We start from the raw sequence: 25,959 nt of genomic DNA on the forward strand, positions 1-25,959 counted from the left end.
ATATATAACAAGAGAAAAACATGCATTTATCACCTTTGTATTAAAACAAAAGAGAATAAAGGCTTTGATCAGACTCCCACTGAATTTCCAACACTATCTGGTCAAATCTCTAGCATTCACGAGGGAGATCCGATCTACAGCCTTAAGTCCCTGGTTCAGAATGGTACTCTACTGAAACACTTGAAGTCAATGCAATTACTTGTATGTTTAACCATCAGGCTTCCAAGCCCGCTACTAACTTAACAGGAGCTCTGGAAAATCAAGCTTCTTCAGAGCTATGTTAGTATCTTAGGCTGGATCTTGAGGTATTTGAGGGAATAAGAGAATTTTGGGTTGCCTCTTCATTCTTGGCCTTTCTGTGATGACTGCTAACTATTCTACCGTCTATTCTCTTTCCTTTCTGAGGCCACAGAATAGCTATTAACATTGATTCAAAAACTATTAATTAAAAGTGAATTGCTCTTAATTCTGTTACCACAACTAGCTCGATTCAGAAGACTACTGGGAAGTGTTTCGTACAGTAAAACTAACTGGCTACATGTGCATCACATTTGACATAAAAATGGCTTCCTTTCATGTGTTTTTCGTAGTTCTAGTTCCATTTATGCTATTATAGTGTTAAAAAAATTCCAAAAGTTAAATAGAATAAATGCACCAAAATCATCAGCAAGTATTTCCTAATGAGGTATACTGACAATTTTCTTGAAGAAAAAAATAAAACCCAAACACCTGAAACTGAATTGTGTTTTAAAGTGTTGAACAGATGAATCATAGTGTAAACAAAAGGTATTTCAAAGAATGGTACACATTTCGATGCCATCCGCATTAAAAAAGTTGGGTTTTCTTGGTACAGCAATTCCAGTTTAAACGTAATATTTAAATATACAATAGTTTAAAATTCTGGGCGCTGCATAAATTTGTTTAATGTTCTTTGAACAATAGTTTAGACAGTGTTTCATACTGCACACAGAATTCATTTGACACAAAGTTTTGAAACAAATAAGGTATTTTGTCTTTTTCCTGTATATCAAAAATGTATTTTTTACTCCGCTTTAAATTACTACTGGAAACATAAAAGAAAATATATCCTGCAATTGTTATAAGATAACTCATTTAGTCTCTTTGGCATTTGTAGTATTGTAAAAGCTCTAGTGCCTTATCTCTGTAATTGCAAAGTCTGTTTTAAAGTATTTTTTCCCTTTTCTAATAATTGAGCTGTACTTTGCAATTGCTTCTGTGCGACAGAATTTGTTGTACTGTTTTAATGTACTGGTATGCAAGATTTCAACTGCCATTCAAGGAAAGGAGCAGCAATACCATACAACTTCTCAGGAAGGAGTTTACATAGCCAACAAAGATCCAAAATCTTTGAAATTCCTATTCTGATCTTGCTAAATCGCAAAGTGAGCATCAGCAACTCAAGACATACACACAAATCACAAGGAACTGTACAATTGCAACAGATTTGTTTTGTGGTTTTCGTGGTTTTTGTTTTGTTTTTTTTTTAAAAAAGCATAAGCTTTACAAATATGTTGACCAACAATCTGCCATTCTGAAGACGTGGGCACTTTGGACCTTAATAATAATTCTGACCATTAAAGTAAACATTGAAATTTAATAAATAACACATTTTGTATCAACACAGAAATACACACAATTCTTTAAAAAAATATTACCTTACACTAAAAATGCAACAACTCCTAATCCTGACAAATACACAATGTTGTGTAGGTTGAGACGGCAGGATTCCATTTCTTCCAACAGCTGCTGTACTCTGTTTTACCACCATCGTTGGACATTTTCCTTTAGACTTGCAGACACGATGCTGACACTGCTATAGTACGGTGCCTTCTTGAAAAGCTTCTATCCACCTATTAGAAATTTAAACACTGTTAGGAAGTTGCTGGTAAAGGTACAAATCGCACTGCTCACTAGCTACAGATTCACACAAGAGGTAACACCATACTTCCATTACCACTTGGGTTTGTTAGCACAAATGCCAGAAATCTATCCAATGACTCCAAACACGCAGAGCTTGCTAGAGGTATCCGTACAAAGCCAGATGGTAGAAACTTTTCTCCCTACCTCTCCCTTACTGAAGTTACGTACCAGCGACGCATCGAAGCTGGGGAATCAAATGCTCAAAACGCAGGAAATGCCAAGGTTCTGCCCACTTTAATAACATGATTGCATACCTTTTAAAAAAAACAAAACAAAACAATATTCCCTTCTCTTACTTCACTGCAAACGTGACCTGGGAAGAATGGGGACACTACTGTAACGGAGGCAGCCCAGCAGGGTGTTCGCGGAGGAGTAGCAGGGCTGAGGGAGGAAGCCGTGGGGCACACGGGCTGGGCTGAAGAACGGTGCCTTTGCAGGATGGCAGAACTTCCCCGTATCGACACACACGGTATGTGCTACTACTGCATCACATATTCACGGATACCCTGCACATTATATCCCTGAAAATACAAATATATGTGAAGGGGGGCTGGGGGTGGGGTCCCAAACAGCTGATCCAAGGTGTCTCAAACTGGAAGCTCACAGTTAATATTCAGATACTTTTACCCCCTGTAGCTGTGGTTTCTGTTCCTACTTGATGATGAGGGTGATAACCATCCCCACCTTCTCAAGGATGCTGCAAAAATTAATGTTTCTGAAGCACTCCGATGCTACATGGACAAATACAGTAAAAAATGGAATAATTCTGTCTTCCGAGTGAGGGCTGAACTTTGTGCTTGTAAAGTTAAGGGGCCCACATACTGATGATTCTTCTCCCCCCAAGTGAAAATCTTGCAAGAACTGAATGAGACAAAAGACTGTAAAATTATCTTTATCATGGAAATTCAAACCTGTCTTAGTATTCACAGGGTGTCTAAACGTTAGTCATAGATGTTGGCTCTTCCTTGCCCTGAGTGTTTAACTTTGTAACTCTCTGCATGTTCTTTGAATTTAAGCTTTTGGTATGAACTTACTAAGCAGGTCTAAGTGCTTATGCCTGTCTGCACACACAACTCAAACTCTATCCCTTGCTGTATTTTCCCCTGCCATATATTAATTAAAAAAAAAAAAAGGGAATACAAATCCAATAAATTCATAAACAGTTTAAGAATTCAACATAGTACGGGACTAAGAAATTTAAAAGCTCATCAGAAAGTAAACATCTGTTAAAATTTGTTACTGCACTTACACAAATACATCAGATATTTCTTTGGCCCTAACAGGACAAAATAGTGTCCACTGATGCAAGCAGGCCAACAGCGTGTTCTTTGTTTTTTCTTTTAATGTTATCAAAGCAGCATTTATTCTGGAAGTTCAGCATAAATCCCCTAACGATACTAAATACCCAGAGAAAGCTTGCACTTTAAGGTACTTAATGCTATTCCTAGCCTCAATAAAACAGAGTATGTCCAATTTCAAGTCTTCCTAGTGATGACAAAAGCCATTGTCTAAACAGGAAAACAAAGCTACTGAATGCCTTGGATTTTTTTAGTTTCGTTTTATGTAGTACAAATGAGGACACGGTGGAAACAAGAGAATAGTATCTTAATTAACAAGGCAACATTTGTGTGCATCTGCAAGACAAAATACTCCCCCAAATCAAATAAAGACTTCCAGATTTTTGTGTAGAGAAGTGTCATTAAGCATGTTCTCAACTGTTCAAAATTTTCAGTTGTCCTGGGTACCTTGTTTTTTAGACTCTCTCTATCTGCACAAAACTATACCTGCAGCCATTTGAATGCTTAAGTATTAATAATGGACTAGCTAGCGCATGAAATCTATTTGATTAATGTAAAATTCTTTTGGGAAAACTGCAGTGAACCAAGTCAGATAAGCTAGGCTTATAGGCAATATAACTTAAATGTATTGCTTCCACGTGCATTTCTAGTTTACTCCGTGATTCATATAGCAAATGTTTTCTACTGATTAATGACCAAGCTTCTAGGTTATTTTATATAAAACACACACAATACAGAAATTGATAAAGATGACTCCAAACTCGGACACGTCTGCAGGACTTGAAATGAAACAGCTTGTGTGAGTGTCGTTTGAATTCAGGCTTTTAGTCTGAACATATTAAGCGTGCCTAGGTGCTCTTGCACATCTGCACACACACTTCAAACTTCTGTCCCTTACTTTTTAGGGTTTGCTTTATTTGTCGCTGCCATATATTCATTAAATATAACTAAAATTTACAGTTAGAAATAAAAAAAGGGACACATCAGTTAATTCTTCAAACACATTTTCTGGATTTCTCCAAAGGTAACATTCGATTTTTCACTTGAGACCAGCGATAGAGGAACGGGCCAGGAAAAAGAAAGATTCCTTATTTTATCTTAGACTTTTCCATTCTCATACATTCACTCTTTTGCAGAGGACAGTCTGCTTCTTCATTTAAAGCATTTCAGAAGTCCTAATGAAACCAGGACCTTGTGTTTAAGTAATTTAAAAGCTTTATTTACATATTATATAATACACATCTTTTCTACATATGCTTAATCTGTGAATATTAACATTCATGACTTCTGAAACATTTTCTAGAAAAAAAGGTAATAGAAATGAATTAGTTTCTTACTTTTGAGCTGAATGGGGATCATCTGCTTTGAATATGTAAAATAAAGTGTTTTTGTGCAATAGATGGAACACTCGAGACTCTGAGTTTTCATCTTTTACTTCACTGACTGTGAATCCAAGTAAAGGCTGGCTCTCTAACGCTGCCACATCCTATTTTACAGGGAAAAAAAGCACACAAGACAAAATTAGAGCTTGTAAGACCTACTAAGGAATGCATTTAGACTTTAGTCATGCACCACACCATTGCAACTGATTATACAACAAATGAGTTGTTACAAATAGTCATGCACAAAACGCCGCTTTTTATAACCTCCATGCGTGACTCAGGACAGGAAATAACAAAACCTTGTCGACTTCAACATTGCTGTTCCTCTTTTTAATTCCCTGATAACATCTGCCTTGTCTTTCACTGTATAAATCTCATCGTTCTGCCTGGTAAGGACTCCTTATATCAAAAGGTTGACCAGCACCTGGCAGCAGACCAAAGGTCCACCTGGCCCAGCGCTCTCTCCAACCACCTCAGTAGGGAGTTCCCACTTAAAAGGGATATGAGATGCTATTAGCTGCACTGAGTATGCTAAAAGGAGAAGCGATGGATGTAACTTATGTTCTCCAGCACTGGAGTCACGCTCCAGATCCTTTTGATGGCTCAACTTATTTTGCTTTCTGTTGCTGAAAATTACCAGGATAGGGAAAAAAGTTGCTGAGTGTTCACAAGTGGTTGGCTAGGAAAGAGCAGCAAGAGAAGCGGTACCTTTTTACTTTCTCTTCATTTCATTTCAAAACCTGGCTAAAAGGGCAACCTTTTCTCTTCCTCATTCATCTCAATTACTTCCTTTTTTTATACTCTTGTCTTTTAATTAATAAATACAACGCACAGCATTTTCGAAAGGGAAAGAAAAAAAAAAGTATTTTCATCCTGTGCAAATTCCAAAAGAGCGTTTTGTAACTAGGCAGGGTCCTGCAATGCTTCTGGATAGAACAAATAAACAAAGAACGTACATAAACGCTGACAGGTCAGGTGAAGACTTTGGTAATTGCCTCTACATTGAAACAAGAGCATCCTGTGAAAGCAGCATTTCTTGGCATTGGAAAACAGTCAAGTAAGGCTTAGCAATCTGGTTTACTATCTTAGGTCTCTGTACCACTAAGAAATGGTCTTTTTACCACTAATCTTTGTATCACTTGGAACTAATGTGGGGTTTCCTGGCTAAGGCCACACTGGACCTTCCCTTGAGACTCCCTCTCCTGCAATGGCTCATCAAGATGAAAAATAAGGAGAGATATTCCTTCGTTTAAAGAAAATAGGAAAGAGTTAATTTTGTGATTGCAAGTTGCAAACTGAAGCTACTCTGGAAGGCTGATATCTCTGAGAAAGCCAAACAAAAGAAAATTTAAGGTGACTGTCATAGACTAATATATGCCTTTCTTTACAGTTGCTGAAGTCTCCTTTGCAACTGCCAGAAGAGACACAATGCTCCAAAATATTTTTCAAATCTTTGCAATAGTAATTGTTTTGTACATCATTATTGAAGATACTTTTAGAACTACTTGGTTTTTTTGTTTTTGTTTTTTATTATTGCCAATGTTGTGGTGGAAATAACATCACAGGTTCTGATCATAATTCAGAAGCTGTAAAATAAAGGTTGGCACTACAGCTGGAACAACCCAGGAACAAATCTGAGCACAAACCAGGAAATAACTAGAGTGGGGCTGGCGGGGGGGTGAAGAAGTGGAATTCTTTACACCATCAGGATAGGCTGGGCCTTGCGTTTTGAAAGAAAGTGAGGCATAGCAATACCTTGAAGCAGATGCTTTGGATATTTTGCTCTTGAAAGCTATTAGCAAACTAAAACATACAATAAAAAAAGGCAAAACCCAAGATCTTCCAGTGCTACAATACCTCCATATATGTTGCAAAACATTGTAAGATGCAATAAAACTACATCCTTGGCACATGCTGGGATGTGCAGAGTTTATATATATTGGTTAGAGATTATTCCACACTGCAATAGGACTACACATTCTAAATAAAAAAGCAAATGCCATTAGATAAGATGCATTTCTTTTTTTCTACCGGAGCACTGTGTACTAAGTAACAACTCCAGGCTGAAGACGACAGTTTGAGGAGAAGTAAAGAGATTTAGTTTGCTCATTTTCCAAGCATTCAAAATACCTTATGGAGCTGCAGAACAAGATACTTCAAGATGCTTTTATAAGTGGGCTATGCCACTAGTCCAGTGTGATGCATTCAAAGAGACCCCCATGTATTCAACTGACTCAGAACATACCTACAACTGTGCAAGGGTGTGCAGTGCAGAGGTACTCAAAGCTAGGTCTGGAATCAGAAACAGCGTAGCTCTATCAGCGTATTATGGTACCAAGCTCACTGGGTCTTTTCAAAACACTACATCGCAATCAGATCAATTAATGTAAGGTGATCTAATTTTATAGCTCGTTTCTAGATCATAAAAATAAACAACTTTGTTACAAAGGCAGTATCATCAATGGATATTTGATTTCTAATATGTAGTCTCTTACCTCACTAGCAGCATATGTGTATAGCACCTTATTTTTTATAACAAACCATAGGTGTTTCCATGGCTTCTTACTGCCCTTCGATCTGTGTAGATAGCCACTCATTGTAGAGTCTTCTGTATTTGCTGAAACCTGAAGAGAAAAAAAAACACACCAAAACAACCAACTGACCCCAAGAGTATGTATGCATCTGTCCAGGTTTTTGCAGTACAGCTCTTTTTTAAAACAGATCTCCGGACTCCTGTCCTGTCAAAGACTTGAAGTTTTACCTGTTCTCAAGTTAATGTTGCTAATTAACTCAGATGGCTGAAAGAAAAACGATTTTGCCTGCCACCATCTATCTGGTCTGGAAGAGAGGTTTCTGTGGTCACTAAGGGTTGGAACTTAAATTGGATGCAACAGGACGAGAGAGAGCTGAAACGCAGAGGACCACGTACAGCTGGAGAACACACATTCCTATGTAACAAGAAAAGTGACTTCCTCTCATTCCCAAGACCTCCAGTGTAGGTAGGCAGAGTTTAGCTCTACCTTTTCTAATCATAAGCCAAGAGCTGAGTTAGCGTAGGAGTCTTCTCATTGACTGCTGGTGCAGAGGTCAATCACAATTCATTGAAACGCAGGGAAGCAAGAAAGAAATTACAATTCCGACTCTCTGAGTCACAGTTTCAGGTGTCTATGCAGTTTACACACAGCTTCATAATTCAGGTCCCTGCCTATATAAAACTGAGGCCCAAACCACTGTTACAGGCAAATTTCAACTTTTGGTTTCAGAGGAGATGGCTAAAATACAGATTTTTTTTTTTTTCCACTGTTAATATTGATGATATAATACCAACAAGGCATTGCTTTTGACCAATAAAGCACTTACTTCTTTGAGGGCTGCAGGAATTTTTTTCTGCTTTCTTCCAGAGGGAATACTATGTAATACTGTAGACAAGGCACTTGATGGGGATTTATGGTTGACTGGAGATCCGCTCTTAGGAGTGCACAGGTTATCTAAAATGCATAGGATGAATATATTGCTTACATGTCACAGAGGACTAAGACAGGCAATGATTCTTGGAGTTTTTTTCTTAAAAGCAGCTGACATTTTTATTCTGATTACAGTGTTCCAATAGTAACACCTAATCACATTAAATTCAGTGTTGAATTAACTTGTCAGTATTATCATCAACATCATGAGTTAGAATCCCCCAAATCACAATCAGACTAAAAAAAACGGGAAGAAATTTAAAACTAAACTCACTGGTCTTGTTCGTTTTCAAAGTCTGTTTTCTTGATGTTGAACTACCTTTGCCCATAAGCAGGGTGAAACTTAAGTCTTAAAAACCACACCAAATTTTTAGACTCGTCCTCTGCAGTTCAGTCTGTGCTTTACCCCTGTTCCTCAACTCTGTCCTTGAATTCTATACATCTGTTATCTTCTCAGCTTTTGTCAGTATGGATGCTGTAGGGCTCCTCTTCCAGCATCATCCCGTCACACATGCACTTCTGGAGATTCCCATCTCCAGAGCACGTGCTGTCTTCCTCCACTGCCGCAGGCAGTTCCTTCATCTCTTTCGGAAGACTTCTGCAAGACTTCACTCCTTTCAAACCCTCTTTTCTAGCAACACCCACCACTATTTTCCAGCCCAGGGCTGCCCTAAGCTTCATTAACTCCTTTTCTAGAGTTGTCCCTGACCATGGTGAGGCTCTGAAATAATGAGCAGAGCAGAAGAGTAATTGGATTGCCAGCTCTCCCCCTGCTCTGCAGCTCTTTGCCCAGCTAAAAGCACCCACAATTGCCTGCAGCGTAGCAGCCTCTGGTGCCCAAGGCAGAGACCTGCAGGTGGTCCAGGCAAACCGCCTTCCCCATCATCCCAGGCTCCCACCACCACTTCCAGGGTTGTGGATGCTGCTTTCTACATCCCCATGGCAAATGCCACTCCCAGCATGCTGGAAGCCATAGCTTGGTTGTTTCACTGGGGCATCAGTGATTTCCTGATACCCTAGAGAGCTTGTGTCGAACTGGAACCTCTGCCAGCAAGAAGGGCAGCAAACTGTTTCAGTCCCCACTTATGGCTCATTTGTGTATTTTATACTAGTCTTTGGACAAAATTTAGAGCAAGTCTTGTGAGATGGGACTGGATTCCCACCTCACTGGGAGGTGCCCTCATTGATTTTACATCTATTTCTGCATAATGCTATGAAGCTCCTTCAAAAAGATGGATTTGAGTTCTCTCCGGATGAGAAGGAAACTGACCCTGGACCTCCTCTCTAAGCAAATGTTATCACCACCACGCATCAGTAGTATGACGTTCTCTGAAACTGTTTCAATGAAAATAGCTGTAGCGATAGTGCTTTACATTGAAATCCATGTTGCCAGGGTATGGTAGGCAACCGTTAAGAGTTTGCCCTCAGAACTGAGGTGCAGATATGCCAACTTCTTGAATTCCAGATGAACCGAGGCTTGAGGCTGAAGAGACTCAGCTTCAGTGAGATGAAGGCCTGTCTCTTTATAGAGCCCCAGAACTTCAGCTATCTCAGCAGCTTAGCTGGCAAAAATGGAGTTTACAGGCATACAAGTTACAGGGAGTAAAAGTACACGCGAGCCCACTGGGAAGTCATGATATAAGCTGCAAGAACTTTAATGTACACTTGTACCCTGTGATTAATGAAAAGCAATGTAGCACTAGTTATCTCAAAAAGAAAGCAGCATAAGCTATGTGTCATTATCGTAGGGCAAATGCATGCATGTTTCTGGAAGAAGAGCCAATGTATTCCAAATTCACCTCCTAACTTTCTCCACAGAAACTTGTTTGGGCTTTTTTAACCTCAGATGCCTTTTGATTGGATGTGAGGCAAAAACTTATTAACTGAAAGGGTTGTCAGGCACTGGCACAGGCTGCCCAGGGAAGTGGTGGAGTCCTCATCCCTGGAGTTATTTAAAAGACGTGTAGATGTGGTGCTTAGGGACATGGTTTAGTCGTGGGCTTGGCAGTGCTTGATTAACGGTTGGACTCGATGATCTTAAAGGTCGTTTCCAACCTAAATGATTCAATGCCTATGGCTTTTCAAGCACTAGCAGAATTAAGCAGTAACTTGACCCAGCAGTAAAGATGAGGCACAGACATACCATGGTAATAAGGGCCACAAAACCAGGACAGACAGTCTGTGCAGATTTTCTTTACCTTGTTTCTGTAGCTCCCTGAAGCAATGATCACATACTCTTGCTGGCTGGTTTTTCATATAGTCTAAACCATGTTTATTTGATGAACAAGCTTGACAGACAATCTGGAAACAAATAAAAGCACTATTGTACAGGATGTGCACCTGTAAATCACCAAATGCTCACAAATGTTCACTTCAGTACTGTTAATCCCATAACAGAACCCAAAATTGGCACTATTGTACACTGAATATAGGGAAAAGCCAAGATCTTAAACCATGTCCTTGTGTTCAACATGCTGCTCTTTCCTCCTCTACAGGATAAAATTTTAAAGAGAAGAAAATCACTGAATTACACAAGTCATTAAGCCAATGTTAACAATCCATGAAAAGCAGAATAAGCCTACTGTGTTACCGAGTTGTTTAAATCATAAGCTTTTAAAGAAATAACTAAAAATAGTCATTGCTCTCTTGACAATTTCTCCACAACACAGATGTCTCAACTTCATTGAATTCTGTATCCTCACTTGACTAAACCAAGAAAAATAAAGGTTTATTAGATATACCGTTCATAAGTGTTACATATAAAGTAAGTTTGGTACTCAATTAAAACCAAAATCATTTATCTTACAAAAATTAGTAAGGAAGATATTTTTCTCATTTCAGCTAACATTCTTCTTTGTACTAAGTAATTGCAGAAGCAGAAGACAACCATAAATAGTACTCCAAAATGCAAAATAAGAAACATGTAACAGGTTAAAAGGTTGAATACTGGTCTGTCATAACACCTTACTCAAAAAAACCCAAGCCAACCCATTGTTTTTTAATCCATATAACTGTGTCATAGTACAGTGTTCCCTTAAAAGGGTTGTTTCGGTGCAATCAGGCTCCATCTGTATTTGTCACACAAGGAACCGGAATGACTAACTGAAAAGGTAATCACAAAATTGCCCAACCTTTCCGCATGCCCTGCAGTGATGCCTTCTCCACGTCAAGGTGAATTCACTCGTACAGATCATACACATCGTGGCTCTTGTATCAGGGATCCAGATCGGAGCCTTTGATCCCAGCGGACTATCTTCCTCCTCCTTCTCTGGATCTGCCTGAGAGAACAGAGGCAGAATACCATTACACTCAGTGATGAGAAATAAGATTAATATTTATCAGTGATTATAGGTTAACTCTAATTATGTTGGAAAGCCTTCTCCGATAAATTGTCAAGGTCTTAAATGTTATCTACTATTTCATCAGTGACCGTTATAATGCAAGTCTGAAGATAGAGCTGCATTTAATTAGTTCAAAAAGGCTGTGTGACTTTCAAGCTTTACCAGCCTATTTATATCAATAGCTGCTATATTTTAAAATCTTTTCATTTCATCTTTCTGTTCGCAAGATTATGGAGAGAACTGAGAAAGCTGGTTTGGGTTTTTTGGAAGGAAAGAATTTTAAATTTATGAAGTAGATAACAGTATGAAATATCATTCTGTTCTATCATCTCTTCACTTATTTACCATCCTGTTCTATCATTCATCACGGAATGTCTCTTGTTTCTCTAAACACCTGCAAAGAAACTTTATATTCAAAAAGGGAACAAACCAACAACAATGGTGTGATATACCTCTTCAAGACTTTTGCTAGGATTAAATGTGATTCTCTTTTTTGTATATTCTTCAATTGACTTGGAGATAGCTTCTAACCACTCATCTCTTTCTGTAGCAGAACTGTTGGGAGTAAAACAAAAATCAATTTATTATTATTAACATTTAAAGCTAAGAAGCAAGTGTTGATTAGAATTCCATTAGCTTTATTACACATTGACTTAACTCTCTTGCAATTTCAGTTTTATAGACTATCTCCAGTTCCTACTGAAACTGGCATTATTTCTTTTTAACTGTCTGCATTGTGTCAGTTATTTGTGTTGATTAATACTAAAGATGATTTGTGTGTCTGTTGTTATAATGTTGATTCCCTCCCTCCCTTTCCTCCTTCCAAAGCAGCCTATGATCATTTCAAGACTTGTACATCATTGCTTCCCCCTTCCCCCTGGAACAGCTTGAGTAACACTGGTGTAAATGGTGTTCCCACAACAAAGGCATGGGCCCTGCCTCTTGAGAGGGACTCTGAAATTTCAGCAAGCCTTTTTTTTTTTTTTATACCTCCCTTCCTTGTGTCTCAGGGTGCAGTTTGTTATATCTTGAGCTTCTGTAAAAAAAAAAAAAAAAAGGGCTGGCTCTTCCCCAGCCTCGTGCTCCTGACTGTTTGTTCCTAGCAGGTCACGTTGCTTTGAAATAACTCTTTTTTCCCCTCAATTTTAGCTAACCCAAAGAGATAAACAGATAAGCTTACTGTATCTCTTTATCCCACAGCTGGTGGATCACTACTCAAGTGCAAGGAAAGCATCAGGCTGAAGTGGCGCTGGGAGCAGGGAGAACACGGAGCTCCTGGCACAGCCGGAGCCTGCAGCTATACTGGATTACGTGCAATGCCAAAGCACGTCCGTCCTCTGGCCGCGGGCACACCACTGCTTTCATATAATATAAATCCATGCTGCTGCGGCCGCAAAGGGCAGCCTACCGACCTCCTTCTCAGCCACTAACTCTTATTTTCACCCTTGTGCCAGGACACGCACGGCTACACGGTGGGTTTTAAGTGCAGCGAGCTGGACTGGGAAACAAATCCGTATTAAAGCAAGCCATCGACCTGCCCTTCCTCGGGATCCATTTACCGGCAGGGTTCATCACGCAGCTGAACGACGACTTGTGCCAGCACCATGGAGGGTGCTCTGAGGGAGGAAGAAGCGGTTTTGTGACAGAGGAATTGCTAGACCACTTGTTTAAGATGCCATGCCAGCTTAAAAAGGGCATCTAAAATTTAAACCTGTATCTACTACCAACACTTTTTTTTTTTATTTCCCACTTCTTAAATACTATCAAATAAATTAATTTGTTTAAACCAAGGGATTGAACATGATGAATATATAAAAAGGAAAGTTAGGGAAGAGGAAAGCAAATGATTTACACAAATTATGTGTGCAACACCAGTTATTGTTTAATGGCTTTTGTAGGTGAATTTGGAAGCTTTGATCATCTTTGAACCTTTAAGGAAAATACTTTGAGCCAGGGCTTTGAACTGGATGAAACCGAGTACTATACAGAATCAGAGAGGACAAATCTGGGAAGGTAAACATGGGGGAAGCCTGTGAGGCACGAGGGGAAAAAAACCGATCTAGTGCACACAGCAACAAAATCAGAACAAAAGGAGAGGAAATAAGGTAGAAGCAAGGACAAAGCAATGTATTATTGTCTGTCCCAATATCTCACACTCTGAGTGGAACATTTTGTTCAGTTTATTTACCTTTGCTTCCACATCCAGAAAGAACAACTGGTCTGCATTAGCTACATAACAGTCATAACTCTAATCAACTCCTTCGGCTTTTTCAAAATCTGGTTACATTTAATTAGGTTCCTATAACTGTATTAAATAATAAAATTTAGAGTTGGCCCAGTTTTTGGAGATGAAGCATCCCCCGATCATGTGGGGATTGCTACGTATGAGGCTGCTTGCACAATGATCTCCAGGGCGTACGCCCTAATATTTCACTAGGGAGCTCGCATTTGGTCAGTTTGCTAGCGCTGCCTTTTCGGGTTGTTTACGATCCCGCAGAAGTTAAGAGCAAAGGCGGTGTCATCGGCAACTGAATTGATGTAATGGTTTGCTGCAGCAAAATAGGCAGTGTTTCTTCTGCTGTCACTCCCAGCCCTCCCCGACAGCTGCACAGCCCTCGCCGCAGGTCCAGGGTTTGTTGCATCCTTCCAAAAGTAATTTTGTTTACTAACATTGCAGGGTTTTCTAAAATTATTAATTTTTTTATTTATTTAAGGTTTAACAAAACAGTAGAAAACTTGAAATGGGCTGCAGAGAGCCGCAGCAATTGTTATTCCTGGCAAATGTGTCTGTCCTAGGGGCAGCCGTCGCAAGCTGCCCAAAGGAGCTCAGCAGCCGGGTGGTCCCAAGAGAAGTAAACCTCTCTTGGTTCCAGGATCAGAGCCTTAGGGCACCTCTCCTAGCTAAGCTAAGCCTTGCATGAGCTATCCTTACCTTAGGGGAGGCGATGCAGCTATGTCTGCCTGGGGTAGGGGTAGCCCTTCGCTAGCCTCACTGAGGAGGCCAGCTGGCCTCAGACCACGTCAGGCTGGCATGACTATTGTTTTCAGGACCAAAGCTTTACTTCTGTACAGCGCTGTATGGTGCAGATGCGCTAACTTGTTTCTCTGACTACAAGGTTTCTAGGACAATGCTGCATTGTACCGTGTAAAACAATACACATTCCGACAGATATCCCAGGGAAACTGAAACCTCAACCCAGACTAGATAAAGCAGAAAGCTAATGCAGTCAATGAAACTAAACCTGAAGTGACAGAGACTCTTGTCTGGGCATTAATCTATACTTCTGTTAACTGGCTCACTTTTTATTACTAGCAATTTTTCACCAGCTTCATTGTTCCCCTCTCCATCTCTGCCCCCAGGATCATTTCAGAATCTCTTCTTTGGTGTACACTCCACATAATGCTTATTATTTGAAAAAACACAGAAACTAAATTTGTCTCCAATGTCTGTAAGATTAATTTGAACAGTTTTGTAATTGAGATTTTTACCACATAGGAGTCAAGCAGCTGTTAAAACGAGGTATCATCAAAAAGAAGATCAAGTCTGTATTGACAAGATAACTGATTCTCTTTGCATCTAGGATATTTATCAATAGGAACAATACAATTAATTGGGGAAAAAATATATGCAAGCACCTGTTGCTGGTAGTTTGTCACCTATTTCCCTCCTATACCACAACAGGCCCAGGTCTCGCTGACAGACAGATAACAGCCTGAAAACAGTCATTTACACCTGGGGCCCCCAGCACCTCCCTCATCACAAGCAAATGCAACCTCTCTCTGTCACTGTTGTGTAACTTGCGGCTCCTGCACACACATAGCTTCCAGCAAGTATAAAAATAACAGAGCTGAATGCTCTCCAAAGATGCAAGATCAACAATACTAAAAAAGAAAGAGCATATCAGAGCAGCTTTAGTTGGCAATGTGAGGTTAATTCCAGTAATTTCAAGGTCAAGGCAAAAGCACGTCACAAACTGTGCCCAATTTGATGAGAATGTTATATATAGGAGTTTTCCCCTACGGACCAGCATGTATTTCACAGGAGTTGCTTTTAATCTACCACTTAATCAGTTCCTCAAAAAGACAAGTCTATCGTGTTTTGTGGAAAATAGGTAGGCCGTATTTCAAGATGATAATCTTTTCACAAGTTCCAATGATTGTTATGATTCTTTAAAACGACTGAATTAAAAATGAAATGCTGCTTCAAGTCAAGCAGAGATAAATCCACATTGCCTACTGCAATCCCATAAATGTCTTCGTGTATCTGCACAACACCCACTCACCAAGACACCTAAGCAGCACGGACTTGCTCATATTATACTGGAGCAGAATCGTACCCTAACCAGCGAAATGCATCTTTTTTCCCCAATGTGCAAAAGAACCATAAGAAACATTTAAAGTTGTTGGAAAAAAATACAAGAATATTCCTTTCAAGTCTGTTATAAATAACTGCTGCTCAGACAATTGAGCTACTTCCCTTGGCTACTTTGACAAGGTTAACCTTGGTCTAGCCCTCAGCTAGAGACACTGCTGTCTTTGTGCAGATATCCTCGTGTTGGTATTTACAAGGTCACACAAAAAGAAGCAGTCTGCCCTTGCTCAGCTAAACAAAAGAGAAAACATGTCTGTCTTCATTGGTTTCAGTGCTGTCACAAATGTCAGAACATATAAAATTTCAACTCAAACTGAGTGAAAACAACAATCCACAAAACCAGGTCTTTGCTAAAGGCATCTCGATGAAGGCAGACCAGAGCTGCTCTGGTTTAGTGGCCATCTATCCTTTGGCTGCTACACGGAGAATCTGGTTTTCTGGTAAAGACAAGCATCACATCAGTAATTGCTGCCGTTTCCATAATTTCAGGTTCACCAAGATCCATTTCTTGTTTCAATTACACTGTTATTTGAGCTAGAAGACCAGGATAACTTCTTCCAATTGATATCAGTTACCAATAACAATATCAAGATTTATTGTCATGCTTCCTATCCCATCCTGTTAATGCACTGACAGAGCATATTGGTAACTTTGGAAGAGAAAAAAAATACTCAAAAGCAAAGCCTAAAATTAATGGAATTGAAACAATTTTAATTCTTGTTCCTCTCAAAGAAAGGCAGCGAGAGGATAGTATTTCAATTTAAAGTTTCTGAAGGTGTAGCTAAGCTGAAAAGGAAGAACCAAGGAGGAGTTTTATTCATTCTGATTAACAGTTAACTGTCTCGAGGACAGCACAATCCCTACCAACTGCAGCCTTGAGCCCAAATTGCTCAAATACCAGCCACATTTACTACAGCTTTTGTGCTTCCATCCATCACTTCACAATGGGCAGTCTTCCTTACAAGCCAGGGTGAGCTGTGTTAGAGACTACAAATTCATGTGGTATCTGTGAAACCTATTACATGTGACCAGGCTTCCTTTCTGCTGGACCATTTAAAAATAAACTCCAATTTTCAAAATCAGATTTTGAATGTGAACAAAAGTAAATTAGAACAAAGCCTATCTTATTTCCCGAAACCCATCTGCCATCCCCTCTATTCTGTAATTACTCTAGCCAAGGGTAACTTTTCATTACATAAGTGCAAAATAAGCTATAAAAAGCTTACGTGGGCTGTTTGAAATCACATGGTTTTTAAACCAGTATTCATTTGTGAGACTGACCTTGCTGAAAGAATGAAGGATCTCTCAACGCTTTCAATGTTCAGTTCATTCTGATATGCTTCCTGGGTTGGCTTCTTAACCTTCAGTTGAGAGAGAAAACTTGACATTAAACTGAAATGGTACTTTTATAGTTGCTTTAGTTTTACTTACCGTAAAATCCCTTACATTTTCATTGCAGAGGAGGTACATTGGAGAGAAAAATCTCAAAAGCAGAAGATCATACACCAGTCCAGAGGGCCCAGCTACACTAAGATTACATGCAGCCCACCGCTTTATTTCACTGTGGCCCCATACAAACACTGGAGACGTACTGGGGAATGAAGCTTAAGAGCTGTCAGATACCTCTCGCTGTGCTTCAACACACCTAGGCTCTCTAAGCACCTCCTGCAACTGGGCATAAAAAGGCTTCATCTTGCTGCAGGGCAAGATGGAGCCAACTGGTGTACCCTGGAGTGGGCATCTGCCCCGTACCTCTAAGGGCTGGACTGCCCTGCTGATCCTTCTGAGCTACCACGTTTTGAGCATCAGGAGGTTTAAATGTTAAGAGTGGTTCTGAGCCACCACAAGACATCAGCTGGCAGAGGAGATTTTGCAGGTCTGCCTGCAAAAGCTTGGACGTGGGTGCCAGATCTGCACAGCAGCTGGGCTTGGTGCTTGTCTCTGACATGGACCAGAGATAAGCACTTGATTCCCGAGGCGAGGGTTCCTTGTTCCCACTGTCACATCAGAGGTCAGAGGCTATGTCAATATATGGCATGCATGTCCCTTATCACTACCCAGAGGGGCTCAGGGCTTTCACAAAAGCTCAGAAACAAAAGCCCTATCTTCCCTCACAGTTAGCAGATCTCTATAAACCACAGAGATTTGATCCACCAGAAGCTTATCAGGCAGAGATGCCTAATCTCTGGGTGTGGGAAATATAAAGCAGCTACAAGGCAAAACTGAGGCAGCCTAAACAAAATACAATACAAAAAATAAGTAGGGAGACTATTTCAGAGCACGACAATACTGGATGAAATGCAGGTGAAGTGACCCAGTGGCAAAAGAGTTTTTTAGGGAAACCTAGAGAGCAATCCCACAGGCCGTATTATGCAAGAAACATTAAGCCTGTAGGATTCCTCTGGGACATAAGCATCTTTCCAACTTAAACATAGTTTATGTCTTTCCAACAATAAACAGTTGCATTTTGAAAATTTGAAGGCCTGAGTTTAAATAGATTTGGAGAAAGATTCATTTTAACACGTGACTCACCTTCATTCCAGCCAACGACAGCATGTTGTTGAGTTTATACATCCCTGACTGAACCGGAGTAGTATACAACAGGGCATCATTGAACTGCAATATAGAAGCGGTGCTTTTTAATAACTAAAGACTGTTTAGAGACAGATAATTTCAGATGCATTTTACTGGAAGTATAGAACTCATACAGCACTGAGATCAACTGTCCAGAAGGGCATCTTCTACTTCCTATTATTCCACTTAAAACCCAAGAAACAATTTCAAGTATGAATTTAGATAACAATAGGTGTCTATTTATATCCTCCTTGTGTAAATATACATTTGGCACATGAGTAAACAGTGCACGGATGTCAAAGAACAGGCTGTCAAAAAGGACAAAAATGTTTCTCCTGTGCACAGCTATACCGTATAACAAACTACTTTAAAAGGATATTAGAATTACCCATTCAAAGCAAAACATTCCAGAAAATCGGAGGTAGCAGAATTAAGATAAGCAATTTTTGATTATAAGGACAAACTTACCATACGTACCATGTGAATTTTACCCGTTTAAATGTGCATCTACTGTTTATTTCCTGTTCTACCAGACTTGGCTTCATTCAGTGCACTTACTGAACAGCTATTAGGATTTTTATTTTTTTTTCCTGTGTTGTTCAACACATGGATCCAAACTTCATTTACTGCACATAAACACAGACCAGAAAACTGAACTGTCTCCTAAGCTTTTGCTGTGAGGTTCTTTGCAAAATAACTAAATTTTTCATGAGCCTTACTAAATCTTCACATCATGATCAGTGGAAAAATCACTGCTGAAGTGTCTAAAAGTATAAACACTAGAATCTGCACTTTTATATCTAAAAAAGCCAAAAACAAAACAAAAAAAATTCAAGACGCTCAAATTAGCAACATCTGATTTGGGAAGTCCAGCTCAAGATAGCACCAGATTTTTGAGAGTATTACCTGAACTGATGTCATTTGCAGTTATCTCAGTGCTTTATACACTACAAAGTCACCTCCAGAGCATACATCAGGCACTTGCAAGCTTAGAATACATACTCCATGGCTGCCTAGGGAAATATTTATTCATACTACAGTAACTAAAAGACAGATTTCAGCCAGGACTGTGGACCAATAATCCACAAATTACACACAGCAACAGTTGATTTACTATCTAAATAGACAAGATAAACAAAAGGTTCAAGTGGAAACAGAAACTTCAGAGATGCTCAGAAATTGCACAACAAAACAGTAGCAGAGACAGGAAGAGAACCCAGCACTTCACTTCCAGCCCAGTGCTTCGTGCAGGGGAAGGGGAGAGGAGGAGGAGGGATGGAAGGAGGGAAAGGTGCAATGACAGCGGTGGAGTTGTAGGTTTTAAGATCTGGTATGGTTAAGTGGGATGGAGTAACTGTTTTTGTTTTCGCACTACCACAGATAATGTCTTCTCATAAAAGCGCTCAAATTTAGATGAGCATTGTTCAAAACAGTACATTTTAGTGAGAAACAGTTTTCTATTAAAATTAGCGCATATGCAACAGACGATCTCTCTAAATTAGAACTGAGCAACTAGAGCCACAACAACTGGTCATTCTCTCCACTACCTGAAGTTATTAGTTACTTATGTTTGTGGTGTAATGTTTCAACCACTTAAAATTACATGAGTGTTAGGCACACAGCAACATACCCAGCATCTTACCAGAAAAAACATTCGTGGCTGCATGACCTTCCGAGACAGTTTCATCAGTGTTCCCTCTTTCAGAAAGACCTAGCAAATTAAAACAAGCAATTCAAAGCCTAGCTTTTCAGGGCACAAGTTATACAAATGAGCTGACTTTTTCTTCATCATCATCATCATCATTATTACTACTACTACTACTACACTTGAAATGCTGCAGAAGTTTTGGGATTCAAGGTTCCCTTTCTGAGAAAGGCTGTTTGTTCTTAGGTTTCTCTAGAAGTGAGTGTGAATGGCTGCATTACAGTTTTCCAAGCTGCGCTTGAAACCATGACAAATACAAGGTTAAACTTGAGGAAAAAACCTGCCTGCAAGATCTGGCAAGGAATCATATTCTAAAAATCGTAAGTTTTCGTCAGATAAGTGTCTAAAAAAACCCCACACATATGGAGAGGCAGTATTCATTTGACTGTTAGAACTGAATAATTAAGCAATGGACCATTTTTCTTCAGCTTCAGTACTTTGCTTGTGTATCACCTGTGCTGCACTTTTACTGGAATCTGCTGAATGCCACCTGGAGGACCTACCCGTCCTGGCTGTACAATCTCATGGTGTCCGTTTAAACTGTACTGAATCTGCATGAGTTTCTGAAAGTTATCCTACAAGGAGAAAAAGCAAAAGGTAAGTCATTGCCCTTGCACCCATGATGATTTTTTTTTTTTTAAAAAAAAGGACACAAAAACTTTAATCAACTAGCTTCATAAGTCAAAATACTTACTCCCTGCTTCATGATGTCATTGGCATGGTTTGCAACTTCTATGACAACAGCTAGAGCATCTGAAGGATGAAGAAATGATGCTTTGGTTATACAGACAAGTTAGCATTGGTATGATGTAAAGCACAGGTACAATATTGCCCTTCCACATCGTGCCAAGATTCAAGGCCCTGACTGTATGGTCACTGCATTCAGGAGCACCTCCTGGAGATCCCAGAGGCTTTGGATCACAGTTTAATGAATATGTCCTAGCAAGTCATTGCTTCAACCAACAGTGTCAATCAGTTCTTACAGCTAATCAAAACAGTCCACAAGCAAAATTAAATTCTAGTTTCTCACATAAAGATTTACTTTAATTTCAGTGTCTCTACTTACAACAGAAAAGTGAACAACATTTTAACTGAGACTATGCAGAGATTAAGTTTTTTCCATTTTACACAACTGCCTCCAGTGCCAGTCTGTTAGAAAATAGAAAAATTATCCAAATCTTTGTGATTTCTTTATTCTGCCTTTAGTTTTGCTGCACACCTCAAGATAATAGAATAAAGTTCAAATTTCTAAATTTCAAACTTCTAATACTAGAAGAAAAAAAACCCAAAATCTCTGAAAGAGAAGAGTTACCAAAGATGAGGGATTTTACTAAGTACTGATATTTAATAACTAGCAACTTGGCTGTAATATATGCAATAGTGTAACTCCAAAAAGAGGTTATATAAAAGGATTATGTAAATTACTGAACAGTGAATGTACATGAGACAGAACCCATCCAAGGATCTTATCCAAAAAACTGTAATTTACTTAAGTAGGGAAAAAAAAAAAAAGACAGACTCATTTAATTGAAAGCTAGAACAATTGCTCTGATAAAATGGTAGTCTCTAAAGCATTTAGCACCTTCTGAGTAACTGAAATGCAGTCAGGCACTTGAAATAAAGGAACTCCATTTCCTTAAAAGTCCACAGAGAAGCCTACCAAACCAGGTAAAACCAAAGCCTTGGGGGTTTTTTCCAGATAATCATTAGGGTATCAGCACTGCAGAATGCATATACTTCCCTTATTGTCCAGTTCACATTCAGAAAGCAAGCATGTTAAAAGATACAGCTATCTGAACTGAAAGGTTCAGAAGGTCATGAAGCCCAAACTGAGGTGCAAACAAAAACCTCCTCCTAAGTCAATCTAAGGAGAATTTTTGTTCAAGATTTTCATGAACCAAGGCAATGCAAGCACAGGAGTCAAACAGTTAAAAGGCATAGCACATATCAAGCATTCGATCAAAATTTAAGTTCAGATATAGATGTCATGATGTCAACTGAGCCTGCTGAAAAATAGCTGGTGGTCTCCTACTAGGAAATGTTGGAGCTGCTCCAGCCAAAACACTCCCCAGCTCCCATTTGCTTGAAAGAAAGTGAAGGGAAATTTGGCTAAATTCATCAAGACAGGAATGAGTACCTGAATTTTTTGTTATACCTTCCTTCATCTATCAGCTATTATATCTATTAAAAACATAAAATTTTACTCGTTGACTTCAAGAAAGACTGAAGAATGTTAGAAAAAAATTGCTGGTTATTAAAGGGAAAGTTCCAGGATCTCAGGACTACTTATAGAGCCAAGACTAAACAAATCTAAACAACAACATAAAATAATCTGTAGGGTCAAAGTCCATAAACAAAGTGGGTTTTGGCAGGGAAGAGCATTCCAATTCTTATACCACTTAGCTGGAGTAATGTATTCAAATGAAGGTCACCCGGAAGAATTGTGTTATTTGTTTTTTTCCCCCAAGAATACTAACCATAACCAAACCTAGTCTCCCCCCACCCCCACAACAGAATTTAACAACTAAGCAAAGTCAGTTCTAAGTTAAGCTTAATTATCACAAGAAAGATCTTGGTGAGTAAAGAATAGATTTTCTTTTCTTACCCAGTTTCAAAGAGAGACTATTAAACATGTCAAATGCATAAAGTTAACATTGTTACGGTTACAACTAAGGTTCTGCTTTTATCTTTGATGTATGAAAGGAGAGAAAAATAGTGGAAGGTACAACTACAGAAAACACAGAAGCTGGAGAAATCACAAGAAAATGTAAAGTGAAATAGAGATATTAAGTTGCTCACTTTTCAAGTGGTCAATTATTTAATGTGCAGTGCAAGCACTAGTTTGTTCACAGCCGTAAGAAGTGCAAGACAAACTTATTCTATTTCTTAAGCAGTCACAATTGAAAATATTTTTGGCTTATATTTTCAATATACTCAAATATGTCTAAATGTCCCAAGAAAGATATTTACTCATAAATTTCATGGTACTGTACCAGCAGACAAAGCTGTAAGAAAGCAAACTCTGCTCAGTGCATTGAAGGCACTCATTTATTGCAGTCCAATCAACTACATCTGCACAAATGTTTCCTAAAGATAACGGGCTTGCACAAATGTCACTAAAGAGACTGAAATAAATGACAGGGGCTCACGCAAATGAAATGGGAACATCAACTGGGAGCATTTTTAGTACTGTCGAGGCACACGCATGGAAGAAGGAAACAGTCTGAATGTGCATTGCATTGCTACGCTCAAGTTAAACCAGCCTAATCCCAAACTACTATGAAATATGTAGTCCGGTCCTCTTCCATCCCCAACTATTCCGTCTCATTTCTTCTTACCTGCTTTCCCCCCCCAAGCAGGCAAACTTGTGGAAGTCACTTGTGTTTGTGCAGCTTGTGACAAGTCAAAGTGGAGAACTCCTCAGGTTAACTATAACCCAGAGCAGCTCCTTGATCTTGTTCACTCCCACTTGTCCTGGCACAAAGAGAGAGAGGAGGAGGAGGCCAGAAAGGCTCATCGCTGGGGGAGAGCAGCTGGAAGACCAGACTGCCTATCATGGAAGGTCTACAGATGCAAGGACTGTCTCTTTCAATGGCAGCGCCCAAAATATCTGCTTGAGCTGCCTGTGGAACGTCACTCTCTATCTCTTGGTTTCAGCTCAAGGGTGAGCTGATACCACTGTTGGCTCCAAACTGGTCTGAAACACAAGTTTGCAATCGTTCAACTGTCTGCGCTGAGAAACTTAGAACTGAATAGAAAACATTTCTATGACTGGCTTAGCATTTTGCATACATTTAAAATTTCGAAACTTTATCATATGTACTTAAGCTGTTATGTCTTTAATCTAAAGACATATTTACCTTGAGTATCCCTATAGTCTGCAGATTCTTCTAAAAGATTCTTTAAATAATCTGTATAAAGAAAAAAATATATATAGTTTTGTTAAAGTAATGAACAGCACCAGAAAGTAGTAAAACCCACCTTTTTCTTGGAAATCTGCTTTTCAGGTCGACCTCTGCCACAAAATTTACTACTTAATCTTTTAAATCTGTGAAAGTAGTAACAAAAGAAAAACTAACATTTCCATAATGAAAGTATATCATGACATCTTGCTCAGGGACAAGAAGGTTATTGAAGCAGTGGTCTTCGCCAAAGACAAATGACATGATGTCTGTATTATTCCAGAACAAAACAAGCAAGTGAAAAACAAGTACATACTTGCAATCACTTACATTTAAGCTGATGCAAAAAATTTTGAAGATTATAGATATCTACCTGAGCACGTAACTTGTCTATAGGAGTTCAGAAAAAAAAGTATCCCATTGCTGAAGATCTGATTATGATTAATATTTTTCAACAATAAAAGTATTGTACCCCTTCCCCCCCCAATGTTCAAATAAGCATTTCTGGTTTTCAATTACAATTTTAGTTCCTCAACCACGAGATGGCACCCTCAATCCATTAAAGTCTTGGTAGTTTTCAAATCTATTTTACTCAGCTAAAATTAACTCCAAATGTATGACTATACAAGAAAACATGCCCTTCGAGTTTACAGTCCCTGGTCGAGTGTCTAGTTCACCAAAAAGTACAATATCCTGTCAAAGATTAATATATATCTTCAGCAAAAAGTCAACCGTCTATTCTCTACAAGCTACAACTTCAAACTGCTTAAAATTGAAAGAAACCAAGTCAGAAACTTTCAAAGAAATAGACATGTTAGATTGATAATATCAACAAATACTAATTTAGATTTGCTGTTTAAATGAGGTATTAAAGATTCCGGTAGATCTGCTAAAAACTGATCGTATGTGATCTAGCAAGCGTTCAATTTTAGCTTCGCAGTTGTACAAGTTTCACATAGGAGTGAAATAATTCAACTCCCATATGCTTGCCCTACCCAAATTCATCCTTTTACTCAAGAAGGATCAGGAGCCAATTGTTCCTGCCTTCACAAGATGTCTTGCTTCATGCATGCCCCTCAGAGACCGCTCAGTGTATTGTAATCTGTTCCTTATGCAAAAAAAAAAAAAAGAAAAGAAAAGAAAAAGAAAAGAAAAAAAAAGGAATTGTGAAACATGTTTCTGCAGTAGAAATGCTATGAAGAGTGAGAACTATTGTTACAGTTAATGAAAGCTTTGAGAAAAACAGACCTACAGGAATTAAAATATTTGGCACTGACGTTTTATTTTCTGGCAAAGACCTAAGGGAGGACCCAAGCGAGAAGCATGAAGAGCAGGTTGGGGGCGAAGGAAGAGGAACTGGCTGGGCTCTCCTGCAGGGAAGCGGGGAGGGAGCGCTGGGAGGTCTGGCTGGCCGGGCCACGGGAACACCCACAGCTTTCTGCTCTCCTCCAAGTCTCCTCTGATCATTATCAGACGCTGGTCAACGTGTGATCTTTTAAGACAAGCCTGACATAGCACCAAAACCTCTCCAGCTACACTCCATAAATATTGCATCCTTCACATCCCTCAAGGTCTTGCGCTGTAGTAGCTACCAGACATTCCAGTGCAACATTTAGGTGGGCATATATTCCATTAAAAACAAAGTTCATCTTGCTTCACACCTTGGGTTATGCTGTTAAGAAGCTGGTGTGAGAGAAAAAAAATAATAAATCAGCAGGAGGCATTTTGAAAGGTTTAACCTAGAGGAACCTCTATCCCACATACAGCCCCTGCCCTGCCTGCTGACGGGTGCTCTCTCCAGCCGGAGCTGTGCCATACTGCCCAGGCAAAGCGCTCCTGGGACTCCGCCATAAAGCAAACAAGTTAAAGCTTTACAATTACAACTTGGATCTTCGTCAGTGCCAGCACAGAGGAGTCCAGTGGGAACCTCCCAGTATAAAGGAGGAGTCCTTATAGCTTATAGAGAAATACCAGCTTCTT

The 25,959-nt window shown here is 39.3% G+C and overlaps 1 protein-coding gene across 1 annotated transcript in view; it reads right to left on the minus strand.

Annotated features, from left to right (window-relative positions):
• Positions 1-1,834: 1,834 nt before the first annotated feature.
• Positions 1,835-25,959, minus strand: part of LOC104163803 (FYVE, RhoGEF and PH domain-containing protein 6-like) — a gene marked incomplete at its 5' end in the record, with an annotated part of 42,674 nt that continues 18,549 nt past the window's right edge. The window contains 13 exons of the mRNA XM_009702920.1: positions 1,835-1,871; positions 4,577-4,725; positions 7,117-7,245; positions 7,982-8,109; positions 10,284-10,386; positions 11,217-11,363; positions 11,879-11,981; positions 17,080-17,159; positions 18,331-18,414; positions 20,015-20,083; positions 20,581-20,652; positions 20,772-20,830; positions 23,938-23,988. Of these exons, the coding sequence (XP_009701222.1) occupies positions 1,835-1,871; positions 4,577-4,725; positions 7,117-7,245; positions 7,982-8,109; positions 10,284-10,386; positions 11,217-11,363; positions 11,879-11,981; positions 17,080-17,159; positions 18,331-18,414; positions 20,015-20,083; positions 20,581-20,652; positions 20,772-20,830; positions 23,938-23,988 (1,211 nt within the window). The remainder of the gene's footprint in view (positions 1,872-4,576; positions 4,726-7,116; positions 7,246-7,981; positions 8,110-10,283; positions 10,387-11,216; positions 11,364-11,878; positions 11,982-17,079; positions 17,160-18,330; positions 18,415-20,014; positions 20,084-20,580; positions 20,653-20,771; positions 20,831-23,937; positions 23,989-25,959) is intronic.

The sequence above is a fragment of the Cariama cristata genome, unplaced genomic scaffold, assembly GCF_000690535.1.
Source record: "Cariama cristata isolate BGI_N322 unplaced genomic scaffold, ASM69053v1 scaffold10516, whole genome shotgun sequence".
Classification (NCBI taxonomy): Eukaryota; Metazoa; Chordata; class Aves; order Cariamiformes; family Cariamidae; genus Cariama; species Cariama cristata.